The following is a 19732-nucleotide window of genomic DNA, read 5'->3' as shown; positions in this document are numbered from 1 at the left end:
GATAACCAGGCTTTTCTAATCGGGTCTCGTTGATAACCAGGCTTCTCTAATCGGGTCTCGTTGATAACCAGGCTTCTCTAATCGGGTCTCGTTGATAACCAGGCTTCTCTAACCGGGTCTCGTTGATAACCAGGCTTCTCTAACCGGGTCTCGTTGATAACCAGGCTTCTATAATCGGGTCTCGTTGATAACCAGGCTTCTCTAATCGGGTCTCGTTGATAACCAGGCTTCTCTAATCGGGTCTCGTTGATAACCAGGCTTCTCTAACCGGGTCTCGTTGATAACCAGGCTTCTCTAACCGGGTCTCGTTGATAACCAGGCTTCTATAATCGGTGAAGGCAGTGGCAGAAAGTAGCTAAAAAGGGTTTGAAACCGGTGTAAATCAGTGAAGCCTCGCAAGACATAACATTTACATTTACGTCATTTAGCAGACGCTCTTATCCAGAGCGACTTACAAATAGGTGCATTCACCTTATAGCCAGTGGGATAACCACTTTACAATGTTTTTTTTTTGGGGGGGGTAGAAGGATTACTTTATCCTATCCCAGGTATTCCTTAAAGAGGTGGGGTTTCAAATGTCTCCAGAAGGTGGTGAGTGACTCCGCTGTCCTGGCGTCGTGAGGGAGCTTGTTCCACCATTGGGGTGCCAGAGCAGCGAACAGTTTTGACTGGGCTGAGCGGGAACTATGCTTCCGCAGAGGTAGGGAGCCAGCAGGCCAGAGGTGGATGAACGCAGTGCCCTCGTTTGGGTGTAGGGACTGATCAGAGCCTGAAGGTACGGAGGTGCCGTTACCCTCACAGCTCCGTAGGCAAGCACCATGGTCTTGTAGCAGATGCGAGCTTCAACTGGAAGCCAGTGGAGTGTGCGGAGGAGCGGGGTGACGTGAGAGAACTTGGGAAGGTTGAACACCAGACGGGCTGCGGCATTCTGGATGAGTTGTAGGGGTTTAATGGCACAGGCAGGGAGCCCAGCCAACAGCGAGTTGCAGTAATCCAGACGGGAGATGACAAGTGCCTGGATTAGGACCTGTGCCGCTTCCTGTGTAAGGCAGGGTCGTACTCTCCGAATGTTGTAGAGCATGAACCGACAGGATCGGGTCACCGCCTTGATGTTAGCGGAGAACGACAGGGTGTTGTCCAGGGTCACGCCAAGGATCTTCGCACTCTGGGAGGAGGACACAACGGAGTTGTCAACCGTGATGGCGAGATCATGGAACGGCCAGTCCTTCCCCGGGAGGAAGAGCAGCTCCGTCTTGCCGAGGTTCAGCTTGAGGTGGTGATCCGTCATCCATACTGATATGTCTGCCAGACATGCAGAGATGCGATTCGCCACCTGGTTATCAGAAGGGGGAAAGGAGAAGATTAGTTGTGTGTCGTCAGCGTAGCAATGATAGGAGAGGCCATGTGAGGATATGACAGAGCCAAGTGACATAACACCAATCAAATGCCTTGCTTGGGCGGAGAGTGTTCAAGCAGAGGAGTTGTAATGCCGTTATCGATTCGATGTTGTGTATACGGCACACAAAACCAAATTCAGTTATTCCTCCAGGTTTTCTTCCATTTTCTGAAATGTTGCAAACTAGTATATGGAACAACTCTCTGCAAAATGTGTCCTATCCGGTCTGAAAACCATGACGAACAAGCACGTAGCACCCCTTCTACGGGCATGTGGGGGGAGGGTTCTTGAAATGTCCAATAAAAATGTAGCTGCTGGAATCCAGCGGCTTTAGCTAATACTAAATTCTCCAGACTCCCTGGAGGCGTGACAACATCGTTATCTCGAGGTATCGCTAGACTAATGTAGGCTATATCTCAATCTTAAAAATACTTTTTCTAGACAAAAATATAAATGCAACGATTTCAAAGATTTTACTGAGTTACAGTTCATATAAGGAAATCAGTCAATTTAAATAAATTCATTAGGCCCTAATATATGGATTTCACATGACTGGGAATACAGATATGCATCCATTGGTCACAGATACCTTAAAAGGGTAGGGGAGGCGATTCAGAAATCAGTCAATCTGGTGTGACCACCATTTGCCTCATGCAGCGCGACACATCTCCTTCGCATAGGGTTGATCAGGCTGTTGATTGTGGCCTGTGGAATGTTGTCCCACTCCTCTTCAATGGCTGTGTGAAGTTGCTGGATATTGGCGGGAACTGGAACACTGTCGCACACGTCGATCCAGAGCATCCCAAACATGCTCAATGGGTGACATGTCTGAGTGAGTATGCAGGCCATGGATGAACTGGGACATTTTCAGCTTCCAGGAATTGTGTCCAGATCCTTGCGACATGGGGCCGTGCATTATCATGCTGAAACATGAGGTGATGGTGGCGGATGAATGGCACGACAATGGGCCTCAGGATCTCGTCACGGTATCTCTGTGCATTCAAATTGCCATTGATAAAATGCAATTGTGTTGGTTGTTCGTAGCTTATGCCTGCCCATACCATAACCCCACCATGGGGCACTCTGTTCACAATGCTGACATCAGCAAACCACTCGCCCACACGACGCCATACACGCTGTCTGCCATCTGCCCGGTACAGTTTCAACCGTGATTCATCCGTGAACAGGAGACTTCTCCAGCGTGCCAGTAGCCATCGAAGGTGAGCATTTTCCCACTGAAGTCGGTTACGACGCCGAACTGCAGTCAGGTCAAGACCCTGGTGAGGACGATGAGCACACAGATGAGCTTCCCTGAGACGGTTTCTGACAGTTTGTGCAGAAATTCTTCGGTTGTGCAAACCCACAGTTTCATCAGCTGTCCAGTTGGCTAGTCTCAGACTATCCCGCAGGTGAATAAGCCTGATGTGTAGGTCCTGGGCTGGCGTGGTTACACATGGTCTGTGGTTGAGGCCAGTTGGACGTATTGCCAAATTCTCTAAAACGACATTAACATTAAATTCTCTGGCAATAGCTCTGGTGGACATTCCTGCAGTCAGCATGCCAATTGCACGCTCCCTCAACTTGAGACATCTGTGGCATTGTGTTGTGTGACAAAACTGCACATTTTAGAGTGGCCTTTTATTTTCCCTAGCACAAGGTGCACCTGTGTAATGATCATGCTGTTTAATCAGCTTCTTGATATGCCACCCTTTCAGGTGGATGGATTATCTTGACAAAGGAGAAATGCTCATTAACTGGGATGTAAACAAATTTGTGCACAAAATTTGAGAGACATAAGCTATTCATGCATATGGTACATTTCTGGGATCTTTTTATTTCAGCTCATGAAACATGGGACCAACACTTTACATGTTGCGTTTATATTTTTGTTCAATATGTTTTGTAATTGCTTGCAATTCTTATTCCTTATTACCTAAAATATTTCTCATTGTATTCCTAAATGTATTTGTGTTCAACTTAATGTAGAGCCCTGAATGGGCGGAGTTACTTAATGTAGAGCCCTGAATGGGCGGAGTTACTTAATGTAGAGCCCTGAATGGGCGGAGTTACTTAATGTAGAGCCCTGAATGGGCGGAGTTACTTAATGTCGAGCCCTGAATGGGCGGAGTTACTTAATGTCGAGCCCTGAATGGGCGGAGTTACTTAATGTAGAGCCCTGAATGGGCGGAGTTACTTAATGTCGAGCCCTTAATGGGCAGAGTTACTTAATGTCGAGCCCTGAATGGGCGGAGTTACTTAATGTAGAGCCCTGAATGGGCGGAGTTACTTAATGTAGAGCCCTTAATGGGCAGAGTTACTTAATGTAGAGCCCTTAATGGGCGGAGTTACTTAATGTCACCGTAGAGCCCTGAATGGGCGGAGTTACTTAATGTAGAGCCCTTAATGGGCAGAGTTACTTAATGTAGAGCCCTTAATGGGCGGAGTTACTTAATGTCACCGTAGAGCCCTGAATGGGCGGAGTTACTTAATGTAGAGCCCTTAATGGGCAGAGTTACTTAATGTAGAGCCCTGAATGGGCGGAGTTACTTAATGTCACCGTAGAGCCCTGAATGGGCGGAGTTACTTAATGTCACCGTAGAGCCCTGAATGGGCGGAGTTACTTAATGTAGAGCCCTGAATGGGCGGAGTTACTTAATGTCACCGTAGAGCCCTGAATGGGCGGAGTTAGCGATCCCTGCAACTGGGTTTATGAAATGAACTACCACTCTGACAGTGATGTATAGCCTAGCGCTATGATGATATACAGTTGAAGTTGGAAGTTTACATACACCTTAGCCAAATACATTTTAACTCAGTTTTTCACAATTCCTGACATTTAATCCTAGTAAAAATTACCTGTCTTAGGTCAGTTAGGATCACCACTTTATTTTAAGAATGTGAAATGTCAGAATTAGTAGAGAATTATTTATTTCAGCTTTTATTTCTTTCATCACATTCCCAGTGGGTTGCCTTTTAAATTGTTTAACTTGGGTGAAATGTTTCGGGTAGCCTTCCACAAGCTTCCCACAATACATTTTGGCCCATTCCTCCTGACAGAGCTGGTGTAACGGAGTCAGGTTTGTAGGCCTCCTTGCTCGCACACGCTTTTTCAGTTCTGCCCACACATTTTCTATAGGATTGAGGTCAGGGCTTTGTGATGGCCACTCCAATACCTTGACTTTGTTGTCCTTAAGCCATTTTGCCACAACTTTGGAAGTGTGCTTGGAGTCATTGTCCATTTGGAAGACCCATTTGCAACCAAGCTTTAACTTCCTGACTGATGTCTTGAGATGTTGCTTCAATATATCCACATAATGTTCCCTCCTCATGATGCCATCTATTTTGTGAAGTGCACCAGTCCCTGATGATAATGCTGCCACCCCTGTGCTTCACGGTTGGGATGGTGTTCTTCGGCTTGCAAGCAACCCCCTTTTTCCTCCAAACATAACGATGGTCATTATGGCCAAACAGTTTTATTTTTGTTTCATCAGACCAGAGGACATTTCTCCAAAAAGTACGATCTTTGTCCCAATGTGCAGTTACAAACCGTAGTCTGGCTTTTTTATGGCGGTTTTGGAGCAGTGGCTTCTTCCTTGCTGAGCGGCCTTTCAGGTTATGTCGATATAGGACTCGTTTTACTGTGGATATAGATACTTTTGTACCTGTTTCCTCCAGCATCTTCACAAGGTCCTTTGCTGTTGTTCTGGGATTGATTTGCACTTTTCGCACCAAAGTACGTTCATCTCTAGGAGACAGAACGCGTCTCCTTCCTGAGCGGTATGACGGCTGCGTGTTCCCATGGTGTTTATACTTGTGTACTATTGTTTGTACAGATGAACATGGTACCTTCAGGCGTTTGGAAATTGCTCCCAAGGATTAACCAGATTTGTGGAGGTCTACCATTTTTTTTTCTGAGGTCTTGGCTGATTTCTTTTGATTTTCCCATGATGTCAAGCAAAGAGGCACTGAGTTTGAAGGTAGGTCTTAAAATACATCCACAGGTACACCTCCAATTGACTCAAATTATGTCAATTAGCCTATCAGAAGCTTCTAAAGCCATGACATCATTTTCTGGAATTTTCCAAGCTGTTTAAAGGCACAGTCAATTTAGTGTATGTAAACTTCTGACCCACTGGAATTGTGATACAGTGAATTATAAGTGAAATAATCTGTCTGTAAACAATTGTTGGAAAAATTACTTGTGTCATGCACAAAGTAGATGTCCTAACCGAGTTGCCAAAACTATAGTTTGTTAAAAAGAAATTTGTGGAGTGGTTGAAAAACGAGTTTTAATGACTCCAACCTAAGTGTATGTAAACTTCAGACTTCAACTGTATATGTGCATTGTAACATCTAATGCATTTTATTTCACAATATGGTCCAGTTTGATGCCATCAGGGGCCCAGTGTCACTCCTGACAGATTGCCATAGTAACAGGTTACTGTGGAGAGATCCTGCTGTCTGGGTGTTTGACACGAGGAAGAGACAGAATACTGCTTTGAATTCCCAGTCCTCCTCGTGACTGCTTTGAATTCCCAGTCCTCCTCGTGACATTCTGACGAAAAGAGAGACCGCATAATACAGATATGGTCTGTAGCAGAAGAGAGGAGAGCAGATTTCTATTCTATGCACAATTCTTGGCTGGCTCTTTTTTTCTCCGTTTTGGGATCAAACTCAATTCTCTACATCAGGGCTCTCCAGTAACCCCTCTCCAGTAACCCCTCTCCAGTAACCCCTCTCCAGTAACCCCTCTCCAGTAACCCCTCTCCAGTAACCCCTCTCCAGTAACCCCTCTCCAGTAACCCCTCTCCAGTAACCCCTCTCCAGTAACCTCTCTCCAGTAACCTCTCTCCAGTAACCTCTCTCCAGTAACCTCTCCCCTAGAGCCCTCTCTCCTCTAAACACGTTCTTGGAGAGCAACAGTCCTGTAGGTTTTTGCTCCAACCCCAATCTAGGATTAGGGTTAGGTTAGGGTAAGGGTTAGCCAATCTAGTGCACCTGATTCTAAGAAGGGGCTAATGAGCCCCAGTTGCCGGGCTGATAATTAGTACCAATTGGTCCCTGGGCTAGGCCGTATGTATGTGATGGATGGATTCTGGGAATCGTACTGCCCCTCGGCGCCCTCCGCTGGTCACCAGGTAGAGTGCTCGCCTTGTCAGCTACGACCCAAAGACACCCAGCCCCTAATGGCCGCCCGCTGAATCCCTGCGCCGACACACATATCGAGTTGCTGAGGGAGGTGTTCAGTCCCAGGGTCGTTAGCATACTGATGAGCTTAGAAGGCACTAGAGAATGACAACAAAAAAAAATTAATATGCCATTTAGCAGACGCTTTTATCCAAAGCGACTTACAGTCATGCGTGCATAATTATTATTATTTTTTTTGTGTATGGGTGGTCCCGGGGATCGAACCCACTACCTTGGCGTTACAAGCGCCGTGCTCTACCAGCTGAGCTACAGAGGACAAAACATACATAGACAAAAACAATAAACAACTTAACATTTAGACAAGGGCTGACTCCATTTAGGCTGATCCCGTTTGTGACCGACCGCCTTGATTCGGTCTTATGTAGCAAAATTTGAAATTGTGTTTTTTACATTGGATAAAAGCTGAGAGACAGAGCTACACAATGGTATATCATGAACAACATACACTAACATTGCATTTAAGGAACAATGGGAAAGTTATTCTGCTTTGAAAGTTGATAAACTTGTAATCTCACTTTTGAGAAAATGGCCTTTGAATGTTTTGGTACCTACTGAAGAGCTCTTTGTCTACACCCATTCACCATCGTTCACACCCACATTAGCCCCACCCATCTCGTTTCGCTCTCGGAGCGTTCAGAGCACACACTTGATGCTCTGGCCGATGAGTAGGGTTGATCCGAGCGTTCTGACCTCACAATGGCAGTCAAGCACCCAAGCTAACTGGCTAACATTGGCTGGCTAGCTTGCTAGCTACATCCAGACACAATGCAAATAGTCTGGGTAGCCATTATATTAGCTGTTCAGGAGTCTTATGGCTTGGGGGTAGAAGCTGTTAAGAAGTCTTTTGGACCTAGACTTGGCGCTCCGGTACGGCTTGCTGTGAGGTAGCAGAGACAACAGTCTATGACTAGGGTGGCAGGAGTCTTTGACAATTTGTAGGGCCTTCCTTTGACACCGCCTGGTATAGCGGTCCTGGATGGCAGGAAGCTTGGCCCCAGTGATGTACTGGGCCGTACGCTCTACCCTCTGTAGTGCCTTGCGGTTGGAGGCTGAGCAGTTGCCATACCAGGCGGTGATGCAACCAGTCAGGATGCTCTCGATGGTGCAGCTGTAGAACATTTTGAGGATCTGAGGACCCATGCCAAATCTTTTCAGTCTCCTGAGGGGGAATAGGCTTTGTCGTGCCCTCTTCATGACTGTCTTGGTGTGTTTGGACCATGATGGTTGGTTTGTTTGTACAGACACCCGACAAGGCCCAAATCCCCGTCATTCGCATGAGAAAGAGACGGAGATATCGTGGACGTAGGTCGGGGTGCCTTGGAAGGATCCGACGGCGAGCGAGTAAACTGCCTCTCCCATCAAACCTATTAGCCAATGTTCAATCATTTAAAAATACATTGGATGACCTAAGATTACGATTATCCTACCAACGGGACATTAAAAACTGTAATATCTTATGTTTCACCGAGTCGTGGCTGAACGACGACATGGACAACATACAGCTGGCGGGATCTACGCTACATCGGCAGGATAGAACGGCTGACTCCGGAAAAGACAAGGGGTGGCGGTCTGTGTATATTTGTAAACAACAGCTGGTGCATGAAATCTAATACTAAGGAAGTCTCAAGGTTTTGCTCGCCTGAGGTAGAGTATCTCATGATAAGCTGTAGACCACACTATTTACCAAGAGTTTTCATCTATATTTTTTCGTAGCTGTTTATTTACCACCACAAACCAATGCTGGCACTAAGACCGCACTCAATGAGCTGTATAAGGCCATAAGTCAACAGGAAAACGCTCATCCAGAGGCAGCGCTCCTAGTGGCCGGGGACTTTAATGCAGGGAAACTGAAATCCGTTCTACCTAATTTCTACCAGCATGTTAAATGTGCAAGCAGAGGGAAAAAAACTCTAGACCACCTTTACTCCACACACAGAGACGCGTACAAAGCTCTCCCTCGCCCTCCATTTGGCAAATCTGACCATAACTCTATCCTCCTGATTCCTGCTTATAAGCAAAAACTAAAGCAGGAACGATGAGATAGCCTATAGGGAGGAGGTCAGAGACCTGGCCGTGTGGTCAGCTTTTGGGGATGGGATAAGGGGGGGTAGAAGGATTACTTTATCCTATCCCAGGTATTCCTTAAAGAGGTGGGGTTTCAAGTGTCTCCGGAAGGTGGTGAGTGACTCCGCTGTCCTGGCGTCGTGAGGGAGCTTGTTCCACCATTGGGGTGCCAGAGCAGCGAACAGTTTTGACTGGGCTGAGCGGGTACTGTGCTTCCGCAGAGGAAGGGGAGCCAGCAGGCCAGAGGTGGATGAACGCAATGCCCTCGTTTGGGTGTAGGGACTGATCAGAGCCTGAAGGCACGGAGGTGCCGTTCCCCTCACAGCTCCGTAGGCAAGCACCATGGTCTTGTAGCAGATGCGAGCTTCAACTGGAAGCCAGTGGAGTGTGCGGAGGAGCGGGGTGACGTGAGAGAACTTGCGAAGGTTGAACACCAGACGGGCTGCGGCATTCTGGATGAGTTGTAGGGGTTTAATGGCACAGGCAGGGAGCCCAGCCAACAGCGAGTTGCAGTAATCCAGACGGGAGATGACAAGTGCCTGGATTAGGACCTGTGCCGCTTCCTGTGTAAGGCAGGGTCGTACTCTCCGAATGTTGTAGAGCATGAACCTGCAGGATCGGGTCACCGCCTTGATGTTAGCAGAGAACGACAGGGTGTTGTCCAGGGTCACGCCAAGGCTCTTCACACTCTGGGAGGAGGACACAATGGAGTTGTCAACCGTGATGGCGAGATCATGGAACGGGCAGTCCTTCCCCGGGAGGAAGAGCAGCTCCGTCTTGCCAAGGTTCAGCTTGAGGTGGTGATCCGTCATCCATACTGATATGTCTGCCAGACATGCAGAGATGCGATTCGCCACCTGGTTATCAGAAGGGGGAAAGGAGAAGATTAGTTGTGTGTCGTCAGCGTAGCAATGATAGGAGAGGCCATTTGAGGATATAACAGAGCCAAGTGACTTGGTGTATAGCGAGAATAGAAGAGGGCCTAGAACTGAGCCATGGGGGACACCAGTGATGAGAGCACGTGGTGCGGAGACAGCTTCTCGCCACGTGGTAGGAGCGACCGGTCAGGTAGGACGCAATCCAAGAGTGAGCCGCGCCGGAGATGCCCAGCTCGGAGAGGGTGGAGAGGAGGATCTGATGGTTCACAGTATCAAAGGCAGCAGATAGGTCTAGAAGGACAAGAGCAGAGGAGAGAGAGTTAGCTTTAGCAGTGCGGAGAGCCTCCGTGACACAGAGAAGAGCAGTCTCAGTTGAATGACCAGTCTTGAAACCTGACTGGTTTGGATCAAGAAGGTCATTCTGAGAGAGATAGCAAGAGAGTTGGCTAAAGACGGCACGCTCAAGAGTTTTGGAGAGAAAAGAAAGAAGGGATACTGGTCTGTAGTTGTTGACATCAGAGGGATCGAGTGTTGGTTTTTTGAGAAGGGGTACAACTCTCGCTCTCTTGAAGACGGAAGGGACATAGCCAGCGGTCAAGGATGAGTTGATCAGCGAGGTGAGGTAAGGGAGAAGGTCACCGGAGATGGTCTGGAGAAGAGAGGATGTATGTAATGTTGCATTTATATTTTTGTTCATTGTACATTACCTGGAAACCTAATGAGAACTTTTGAGGGATGTTCTGTGGTGGTTGTTACAGATGTTGTGCACAACATTTTAGTGAATGTTAGAACATTCAGTCAAAAACATGTTATCATCCTAATGTTAGATAAAACCCCAACTAGAACTTAATGTTCTGGGAATGTTCCCGGTTTGCTGGTCAGTCACGCTACTGTCTCTGTCCGAGGGCAGCAGGCTCTAACGGTTGGTGTCCTGTAGATTTGAGATTCATAGTGACTGGTGAGGGCCTGCTTATGTAATACACCAACCTTATATCTCCCGTCTACTCACAGGCCTCTTACTGTCAGTTATTGCGTAATGATTTGTTAGCCATCACTTTGAATGAACCTCACCTTGTGCTCTTCATCCTCCTCTCCCTCTGCATCCTCCTCTCCCTCTGTTTCCTCCTCTCTCTGCATCATCCTCTCCCTCTGCATCATCCTCTCTCTCTGCATCCTCCTCTCCCTCTGCATCATCCTCTCCCTCTGTTACATCATCTCTCTGCAGCCTCCTCTCCCTCTGCATCCTCCTTTCCCTCTGCTTCATCCTCTCCCTCTGTTACATCCTCTCCCTCTGCTTCCTCCTCTCCCTCTGCTTCCTCCTTTCCCTCTGCTTCCTCCTCTCCCTCTGCTTCCTCCTCTCCCTCTGTTTCCTCCTCTCCCTCTGTTACACCCTCTCTCTGCATCCTCCTCTCCCTCTGTTTCCTCCTCTCCCTCTGTTGCATCCTCCTCTCCCTCTGCAGCCTCCTCTCTCTCTGTTTCCTCCTCTCTCTCTGTTTCCTCCTCTCCCTCTGTTTCCTCCTCTCCCTCTGTTTCCTCCTCTCCCTCTGTTACACCCTCTCTCTGCATCCTCATCTCCCTCTGTTTCCTCCTCTCCCTCTGTTGCATCCTCCTCTCCCTCTGCAGCCTCCTCTCTCTCTGTTTCCTCCTCTCTCTCTGTTTCCTCCTCTCTCTCTGTTGCCTCCTCTCCCTCTGTTTCCTCCTCTCCCTCTGTTTCCTCCTCTCCCTCTGTTGCCTCCTCTCCCTCTGTTTCCTCCTCTCCCTCTGTTTCCTCCTCTCCCTCTGTTTCCTCCTCTCTCTCTGTTTCCTCCTCTCCCTCTGTTTCCTCCTCTCTCTCTGTTTCCTCCTCTCCCTCTGTTTCCTCCTCTCCCTCTGTTTCCTCCTCTCTCTCTGTTTCCTCCTCTCCCTCTGTTTCCTCCTCTCCCTCTGTTTCCTCCTCTCCCTCTGTTTCCTCCTCTCCCTCTGTTTCATCCTCTCCCTCTGTTACATCCTCCCTCTGCCTCACCCTCTCCCTCTGTTTCCTCCTCTCCCTCTGTTTCCTCCTCTCCCTCTGTTACATCCCCTCTCTGCATCCTCCTCTCCCTCTATTTCCTCCTCTCTCTCTGTTTCCTCCTCTCTCTCTGTTTCCTCCTCTCTCTCTGTTTCCTCCTCTCTCTCTGTTTCCTCCTCTCCCTCTGTTTCCTCCTCTCCCTCTGTTTCCTCCTCTCTCTCTGTTTCCTCCTCTCCCTCTGTTTCCTCCTCTCCCTCTGTTTCCTCCTCTCCCTCTGTTTCCTCCTCTCCCTCTGTTTCATCCTCTCCCTCTGTTACATCCTCCCTCTGCCTCACCCTCTCCCTCTGTTTCCTCCTCTCCCTCAGTTTCCTCCTCTCCCTCTGTTACATCCCCTCTCTGTTTCCTCCTCTCCCTCTGTTGCATCCTCCTCTCCCTCTGCAGCCTCCTCTCTCTCTGTTTCCTCCTCTCTCTCTGTTTCCTCCTCTCTCTCTGTTGCCTCCTCTCCCTCTGTTTCCTCCTCTCCCTCTGTTTCCTCCTCTCTCTCTGTTTCCTCCTCTCCCTCTGTTTCCTCCTCTCCCTCTGTTTCCTCCTCTCCCTCTGTTTCCTCCTCTCTCTCTGTTTCCTCCTCTCCCTCTGTTTCCTCCTCTCTCTCTGTTTCCTCCTCTCCCTCTGTTTCCTCCTCTCCCTCTGTTTCCTCCTCTCTCTCTGTTTCCTCCTCTCCCTCTGTTTCCTCCTCTCCCTCTGTTTCCTCCTCTCCCTCTGTTTCCTCCTCTCCCTCTGTTTCATCCTCTCCCTCTGTTACATCCTCCCTCTGCCTCACCCTCTCCCTCTGTTTCCTCCTCTCCCTCTGTTTCCTCCTCTCCCTCTGTTACATCCTCCCTCTGCATCCTCCTCTCCCTCTGTTTCCTCCTCTCCCTCTGTTACATCCTCCCTCTGCCTCACCCTCTCCCTCTGTTTCCTCCTCTCCCTCAGTTTCCTCCTCTCCCTCTGTTACATCCTCCCTCTGCATCCTCCTCTCTCTCTGCATCCTCCTCTCCCTCTATTTCCTCATCTCTCTCTGTTTCCTCCTCTCCCTCTGTTTCCTCCTCTCCCTCTGTTACATCCTCTCTCTGCATCCTCCTCTCCCTCTGTTTCCTCCTCTCCCTCTGTTTCCTCCTCTCCCTCTGTTACATCCTCTCTCTGCATCCTCCTCTCTCTCTGCATCCTCCTCTCCCTCTATTTCCTCATCTCTCTCTGTTTCCTCCTCTCCCTCTATTTCCTCCTCTCCCTCTGTTTCCTCCTCTCCCTCTGTTACATCCTCCCTCTGCATCCTCCTCTCCCTCTGTTTCCTCCTCTCCCTCTGTTTCCTCCTCTCCCTCTGTTTCCTCCTCTCCCTCTGTTTCCTCCTCTCCCTCTGTTTCCTCCTCTCCCTCTGTTACATCCTCTCTCTGCATCCTCCTCTCTCTCTGTTTCCTCCTCTCCCTCTGTTTCCTCCTCTCCCTCTGTTTCCTCCTCTCCCTCTGCTTCCTCCTCTCCCTCTGTTTCCTCCTCTCCCTCTGTTTCCTCCTCTCTCTCTGTTTCCTCCTCTCCCTCTGTTTCCTCCTCTCCCTCTATTTCCTCCTCTCCCTCTGTTTCCTCCTCTCCCTCTGTTTCCTCCTCTCCCTCTGTTACATCCTCCCTCTGCATCCTCCTCTCCCTCTGTTTCCTCCTCTCCCTCTGTTACATCCTCCCTCTGCATCCTCCTCTCCCTCTATTTCCTCCTCTCCCTCTGTTTCCTCCTCTCCCTCTGTTTCCTCCTCTCCCTCTGTTTCCTCCTCTCCCTCTGTTACATCCTCCCTCTGCATCCTCCTCTCCCTCTATTTCCTCCTCTCCCTCTGCATCCTCCTCTCCCTCTGTTACATCCTCTCCCTCTGTTTCCTCCTCTCCCTCTGTTTCCTCCTCTCCCTCTGTTTCCTCCTCTCCCTCTGTTACATCCTCCCTCTGCATCCTCCTCTCCCTCTATTTCCTCCTCTCCCTCTGTTTCCTCCTCTCCCTCTGTTACATCCTCCCTCTGCATCCTCCTCTCCCTCTATTTCCTCCTCTCTCTGCATCCTCCTCTCCCTCTGTTACATCCTCCCTCTGCATCCTCCTCTCCCTCTGTTTCATCCTCTCCCTCTGTTTCATCCTCTCTAGCAATCTCCTCTCCCTCTGTTTCCTCCTCTCCCTCTGTTTCCTGATCTCCCTCTGTTTCATCCTCTCCCTCTGTTTCATCCTCTCCCTCTGCTTCCTCCTCTCCTCTCCCTCTGCTTCCTCCTCTCCCTCTGCTTCCTCCTCGCCTCCTCTCCCTCTGTTTCCTCCTCTCCCTCTGTTTCATCCTCTCTCTGTTACCTCCTCTCCCTCTGCTTCTTCCTCTCCCTCTGTTGCCTCCTCTCCCTCTGTTTCCTCCTCTCCCTCTGTTTCCTCCTCTCCCTCTGTTTCCTCCTCTCCCTCTGTTTCCTCCTCTCCCTCTGCTTCCTCCTCTCCCTCTGCTTCCTCCTCTCTCTGTTACCTCCTCTCCCTCTGCTTCCTCCTCTCCCTCTGCTTCCTCCTCTCCCTCTGCTTCCTCCTCTCCCTCTGCTTCCTCCTCTCCCTCTGCTTCCTCCTCTCCCTCTGCTTCCTCCTCTCCCTCTGCTTCCTCCTCTCCCTCTGTTACCTCCTCTCCCTCTGCTTCCTCCTCTCCTCTGCTTCCTCCTCTCCCTCTGCTTCCTCCTCTCCCTCGCTCCACTACTCGCTCCACATCTCTATCCCTGTAATCATCACTAACATTTCCTCCCTGCCTTTTGCTGCTGAGCCCTGAGTCTCCACATCACTTCCTTCTCTTCCACTGACCTAGAGGAACCGAGTAACAGAGGGAAAGGAGAGGACCAACGAATAGGATACAATAGTAGTCAGGAATATAATCTCTCTTCCACTTTGTTTTTCTCAACCATACACATACTCTCTTCTTAATAAGGGGTTTCCATAATCAATTGTGTGATACAGTTACATGCCCCCCCCCCACCACACACACTGTCTCCTCCAATAAACTCTTGCTTTCTTGCCTGACAGACGAACTATAGAGTTGGCCAATGTTAGCTGATGAGTTAGGAAGCTGGGACAGAACAAGCAACTTGTTAGCTGGCTATGTAAACAAATATCCAACTCATCATATGAGCTCCACTGCGCGGCCATCTACTACCCTAACACGACAGCAACGCTGTCAAATAATAGGAAAATGAGGCACTATATAGCCTATGGATATCTGCACCTAGCAAACATGCCAAACCATATGCTAAGCCCAACAGATAAACACTAATGACTCTAGCCTTCATTTCGGTGGCTAGTTAGCTGGTTATCTGTATGGCTAGCTAGTGACAGCTGAGGTTGACGCTTTGTGAACGCAGCCCAAATGTACTGCTACACACAACTTTTCTTGCCTGACAGACTAACTAGTTAGCTAGCTAGCTGTAGCAAGCAGCTTGGGCCGTTCCATATCAATTACATCTGTAGAAACCAGACAAAACAACCAACTAGTTAGCTGACAAAAAAAGAAAAAAAGAAAAGAGGACTGAGCATGCCCCCATTCTCATCGACGGGGCTGTAGTGGAACAGGTTGAGAGTTTCAAGGTCCTTGGTGTCCACATCACCAACAAACTATCACGGTCCAAACACACCAAGACAGTCGTGAATAGGGCACGACAAAGCCTATTCCCCCTCAGGAGACTGAAAAGATTTTGAATGGGTCCTCAAATCCGCAATGGTTATACAGCTGCACCATCGAGAGCATCTTGACTGGTTGCATCACCGCCTGGTATGGCAACTGCTTGGCCTCCGACCGCAAGGCACTACAGAGGGTAGTGCGTACGGCCCAGTACATCACTGGGGCAAAGCTCCCTGCCATCCAGGACCTCTATACCAGGCGGTGTCAGAGGAAGGCCCTCAAAATTGTCAATGACTCCAGCCACCCTAGTCATAGACTGTTCTCTCTGCTACCGCACGGCAAGCGGTACCGGAGCGCCAAGTCTAGGTCCAAAAGGCTTCTCAACAGCTTCTACCCCCAAGCCATAAGACTCCTGAAAAGCTCATCTTTGCTACACGGACTATTTGCACATATATCTGCTGTTTACTTATTTCACTCACCTCAACATCGCTTTTCAAAGTGCAAGGACGTGTCCGAATCCGTATCAACAAACATACAGTGCCTTCGGAAAGTGTTCAGACCCCTTGACTTTTTTCACATTTTGTTACGTTACAGCCTTAATCTAAAATGGATTACATAAATAAAAATCTACACACAATACCCCATAATGATAAAGCGAAAACAGGTTTTTAGAACTTTATGCAAATGTGTTTAAAAATAAAAACAGAAACCTTATTTACATAAGTATTCAGACCCTTTGCTATGAGACTCAATTGAGTTCAGGTGCATCCTGTTTCCATTGACCATCCTTGATGTTTCTACAACTTGATTGGAGTCCACCTGTGGTAAATTCAATTGATTGGACATGATTTGGAAAGGCACACACCTGTCTATATAAGGTCCCACAGTTGAAGGTGCATGTCAGTGCAAAAACCAAGCCATGAGGTCGAAGGAATTGTCCGTAGAGCTCCGAGACAGAATTGTGTCGAGGTACAGATCTGGGGAAGGGTACCAAAACATTTCTGCAGCATTGAAGGTCCCCAAGAACACAGTGGCCTCCATCATTCTTAAATGGAAGAAGTTTGGAACCACAAAGGCTCTTCCGAGAGCTGGCCGCCCGTCCAAACTGAGCATTCGGGGGAGAAGAACCTTGGTCAGGGAGGTGACCAAGAACCCAACGGTCACTCTGACAGAGCGCTAGGTTTCCTCTGTGGAGATGGGAGAACCTTCCAGAAGGACAACCATCTCTGCAGCACTCCACCAATCAGGCCTTTATGGTAGAGTGGCCAGATGGAAGCCACTCCTCAGTAAAAGGCACATGACAGCCCACTTGGAGTTTGCCAACAGGCACCTAAAGGAGTCTCAGACCATGAGAAACCAAGATTGAACTATTTGGCCTGAATGTCAAGCGTCACGTCTGGAGGGAACCTGGCACCATCCCTATGGTGAAGCATGGTGGTGGCAGCATCATGCTGTGGGGATTTTTTTCAGCGGTAGGGACTGGGAGACTAGTCAGGATCGAGGCAAAGATGAACGGAGCAAAGTACAGAGAGATCCTTGATGAAAACCTGTTCCAGAACTCTCAGGATCTCAGACTGGGGCGAAGGTTCACCTTCCAACAGGGCAATGACCCTAAGCACACAGCCAAGACAACGCAGGAGTGGCTTCGTGACAAGTTTCTGAATGTCCTTGAGTGGCCCAGCCAGAGCCTGGACTTGAACCCGATCTAACATCTCCGGAGAGACCTGGAAATAGCTGTGCAGCGATGCTCCCCATCCAACCTGACAGAGCTGCAGAGAAGAATCTGAGAAACTCCCCAAATACAGGTGTGCCAAGCTTGTAGCGTCATACCCAAGAAGACTCGAGGCTGTTATCGCTGCCAAAGGTACTAAAACAAAGTACTGAGTAAAAGGTCTGAATACTTATGTAAATTTGATATTTCTGGGGGGTTTTCCATTCATAAATTAGCCAAAATTTCTACAACCTCTTTTTGCTTTGTCATAATGGGGTATTGTGTGTGTGTGTGTGTGTGTGTGTGTATATTGATGAGGGGGGAAAAAACAATTTATTCAATTTTAGAATAAGGCTTTAACCAAACAAAATGTGGAAAAAGTCAAGGGGTCTGAATACTTTCCGAAGGCGCTGTATAGTCAAGGGGTCTGAATACTTTCCGAAGGCGCTGTATAGTCAAGGGGTCTGAATACTTTCCGAAGGCGCTGTAGATAAAGCCTCTTTCACTGTGAAAAGTCATGTCTGCTTCAGCTCCATTATTTTGAGTAATGAAGTCAAATGACAGCATACCCGGTTTCTCGTTGATGACAACAGCCACGCGAATACCACAACAGGTTGTAAGCAAGTTGATTATGCGATATTGACACAGATATTGTTGTTAGTAAAACAACAACAAAAAAATAGTATTTTAAAGAAAGGCCGTCGACGGCTGCTATGGGTTCTACAGTTAACATGTTGTTTCTCTCCCCTCTCTCTCTCTCTCTTTTTCTCCTCTCTCTCTCTCTCCCCCTTCCTTCCTCTCTCTCTCTCTCTCTCTCTCTCTTTTTCTCCTCTCTCTCTCTCTCTCCCCTTCCTTCCTCTCTCTCTCTCTCTCCCCCTTCCTTCCTCTCTCTCTCTCTCCCCTCTCTCTCTTTTTCTCCTCTCTCTCCCCCTTCCTTCCTCTCTCTCTCCCTCTCTCTTTTTCTCCTCTCTCTCTCTCTTTTTCTCCTCTCTCTCTCTCTCTCCCCCCCTTCCTTCCTTCCTTCCTCTCTCTTTCTCTCTTTCTATATCTCTCTCTCTCTTCCCCCCTCTCTCTCTCTCTCTCTCACTTCCTCTTTCTCTCTCTCTCTCTCTCTCTCCCTTCCTCTTTCTCTCTCTCTCTCTCTCTCTCTCTAGGTGTCTGAGGGAGGTCTGTGAGGAAGATGCTGGGCTCCAGCTTGGAGCAGAGAGGAGTGGTGGAGGAATGGCTGTCAGAATTCAAGGTGGGTCACAGACATGACTCAGACACACACCACATACATACTAATGATGGGAAAACAAATCCATCCAGTTACATATCGCAATATTATTTTTGGACAATATTATATAGATACTTTTTTATATATTGAGCCAACATGTTTTCAGCATTTGTATTTCCATGACTGATGATAAACTCATTTTCTCATGCTCTCTCTTGTCTCTTTGCAGCAGACATAGAGTGAGCAATACATAGAGTGAGCAATACATAGAGTGAGCAATACATAGAGTGAGCGATACATAGAGTGAGCAATACATAGAGTGAGCAATACATATCGTATCGGCACCTAAGTATGGTGATAATATCGTATGGTGAGGTCAATTCCCAGCCCTAATACATACCCCCCTTTGATATGTCCATCTGTCTCCCCAACTGGTCCCTGACAGACCCCTCTGTCCATCTGTCTCCCCAACTGGTCCCTGACAGACCCCTCTGTCCATCTGTCTCCCCAACTGGTCCCTGACAGACCCCTCTGTCCATCTGTCTCCCCAACTGGTCCCTGACAGACCCCTCTGTCCATCTGTCTCCCCAACTGGTCCCTGACAGACGCCTCTGTCCATCTGTCTCCCCAACTGGTCCCTGTGCTGTTTGTCTTCAGGTTCGCAGGACAGTCTCTCTGTCCCTCATAGCCTGGTTCCTCTCTAGGTTTCTTCCTAGGTTTTCGCCTTTCTAGGGAGTTTTTCCTAGCCACCGTGCTTCTACACCTGCATTACTAGCTGTTTGGGGTTTTAGGCTGGGTTTCTGTACAGCACTTCGAGATATTAGCTGATGTAAGAAGGGCTATATAAAATAAAATTGATTGAATTGATTGATCTGTCTCCCCAACTGGTCCCTGACAGACCCCTCTGTCCATCTGTCTCCCCATCTGGTCCCTGACAGACCCCTCTGTCCATCTGTCTCCCCAACTGGTCCCTGACAGACCCCTCTGTCCATCTGTCTCCCCATCTGGTCCCTGACAGACCCCTCTGTCCATCTGTCTCCCCAACTGGTCCCTGACAGACCCCTCTGTCCATCTGTCTCCCCATCTGGTCCCTGACAGACCCCTCTGTCCATCTGTCTCCCCATCTGGTCCCTGACAGACCCCTCTGTCCATCTGTCTCCCCATCTGGTCCCTGACAGACCCCTCTGTCCATCTGTCTCCCCATCTGGTCCCTGACAGACCCCTCTGTCCATCTGTCTCCCCAACTGGTCCCTGACAGACCCCTCTGTCCATCTGTCTCCCCATCTGGTCCCTGACAGACCCCTCTGTCCATCTGTCTTCCCAACTGGTCCCTGACAGACCCCTCTGTCCATCTGTCTCCCCATCTGGTCCCTGACAGACCCCTCTGTCCATCTGTCTCCCCAACTGGTCCCTGACAGACCCCTCTGTCCATCTGTCTCCCCAACTGGTCCCTGACAGACCCCTCTGTCCATCTGTCTCCCCAACTGGTCCCTGACAGACGCCTCTGTCCATCTGTCTCCCCAACTGGTCCCTGTGCTGTTTGTCTTCAGGTTCGCAGGACAGTCTCTCTGTCTCTCTCTGGCCTGGCAGGACAGAGGGTGAAGGCTGCCTCTTGTCTCTCTCCCTCTGTCTCTC

General features: G+C 48.9%; 1 protein-coding gene across 1 annotated transcript in view; it reads left to right on the top strand.

Moving 5' to 3' along the window:
- The window catches only part of LOC121558976 (protein FAM126B), a 152939-nt gene that overhangs the window by 43528 nt on the left and 89679 nt on the right, over positions 1 to 19732 (top strand). The window contains exon 3 of the mRNA XM_045206465.1: positions 18036 to 18121. Within this exon, the coding sequence (XP_045062400.1) occupies positions 18062 to 18121 (60 nt within the window). The 5' untranslated portion in view covers positions 18036 to 18061. The remainder of the gene's footprint in view (positions 1 to 18035; positions 18122 to 19732) is intronic.

Source organism: Coregonus clupeaformis, chromosome 23 (genome assembly GCF_020615455.1).
Source record: "Coregonus clupeaformis isolate EN_2021a chromosome 23, ASM2061545v1, whole genome shotgun sequence".
In the NCBI taxonomy this organism is placed as follows: Eukaryota; Metazoa; Chordata; class Actinopteri; order Salmoniformes; family Salmonidae; genus Coregonus; species Coregonus clupeaformis.
Note: the sequence above shows the minus strand (reverse complement) of the source record. Positions and strands in the feature narration are given on the sequence as shown.